The sequence below is a fragment of the Mesitornis unicolor genome, unplaced genomic scaffold, assembly GCF_000695765.1.
Source record: "Mesitornis unicolor isolate BGI_N332 unplaced genomic scaffold, ASM69576v1 scaffold28160, whole genome shotgun sequence".
NCBI lineage: Eukaryota > Metazoa > Chordata > Aves > Mesitornithiformes > Mesitornithidae > Mesitornis > Mesitornis unicolor.
This window is the reverse complement of record NW_010159368.1, coordinates 505-1427: the sequence shown is the minus strand read 5'-3', so window position 1 is coordinate 1427 and position 923 is coordinate 505. Positions and strand designations below refer to the sequence as shown.

At 65.3% G+C, this 923-nt stretch overlaps 1 protein-coding gene across 1 annotated transcript in view; it reads left to right on the top strand.

Moving 5' to 3' along the window:
* Positions 1 to 292, top strand: part of LOC104542244 (sterol 26-hydroxylase, mitochondrial-like) — a 2529-nt gene extending 2237 nt beyond the window's left edge. Inside the window, 2 exon segments of the mRNA XM_010186486.1 lie at positions 1 to 70; positions 167 to 292. The exon segment at positions 1 to 70 is cut by the window's left edge and continues 14 nt beyond it. Coding sequence (XP_010184788.1) covers positions 1 to 70; positions 167 to 292 — 196 coding nt within the window.
* The last annotated feature ends 631 nt before the right edge of the window (positions 293 to 923 follow it).

The window sequence follows — 923 nt, the reverse complement described above, 5'->3', positions numbered from 1 at the left end:
GGGCTCCGGGGTCCGTGCCTGCGTCGGCCGCCGCATCGCCGAGCTGGAGATGCACCTGGCCCTTGCCAGGGTGAGTAGGGATCCCCCACCCTGGAGAACTCGCCACGAGCTGGGATGAGGGTCCCAAGGACGCTCTGAGGCACTGCCACCCCCCTTCTCCCCACAGATCATCCAGGCGTTCGAGGTGCGGCCGGACCCCCACGGCGTGGAGGTGACGTCCGTGTCCCGCATCGTTCTGGTGGCCGACAAGCCCATCAACCTAGAGTTCATCGCTCGCCCAGGGGCCCCCTGACTGCGTGCCACCACCCCCACCCTGGGTGCCAAGTGGGGCTCCCCACTGCCCCACGAGGAGGGACAGGAAGCCAGACCCATCCCAGAAACCACCCCCTGCCCAGCTTGGGCTGGGGAGCTCCCAGCCGCACTGTGGGGAAGATGGGGGGCATGAGAGATGCCCCCAAATCACCCCTGGGGCACTAGTATCCCCCTACCCCAAATCAGCAGGATGCTTGGGGAACTGCTGTGCCTTTCACATGCCACAAGGGGCTGTGTGCCCCCCATCCCATGCCCGGCTGGGCTGTGCTGGGGACCCAGGAGCTCTGCTGTGGCAGGGGGGAAGTGGGGAGGGGGCTTGCAGCCGTTTGGTGTCTCCTTCGTCCCGTCCTTGTGTAGTTGCGCGTGGATCTGTGCCTGGAGCCAGGATGTCTGAGTGCTCTCTGAACAGCTGACCTTGGCCTCAGCCACTTCTCCGTGCCTCAGTTTCCCCCATGCCTCCCAAGGGAGGGTCAAGCTGGCAGGGGTTTGGGGTTTGCGCCTGGTCCCAAGGGACGGAGCCAGCTCTGGCCCGGGGTAAGCAGAGCAATAACACAGCACATCCCCTGTGATGGGGAGGAGGTCTGTCACCACCCAACACTGGTCTCTTGTCC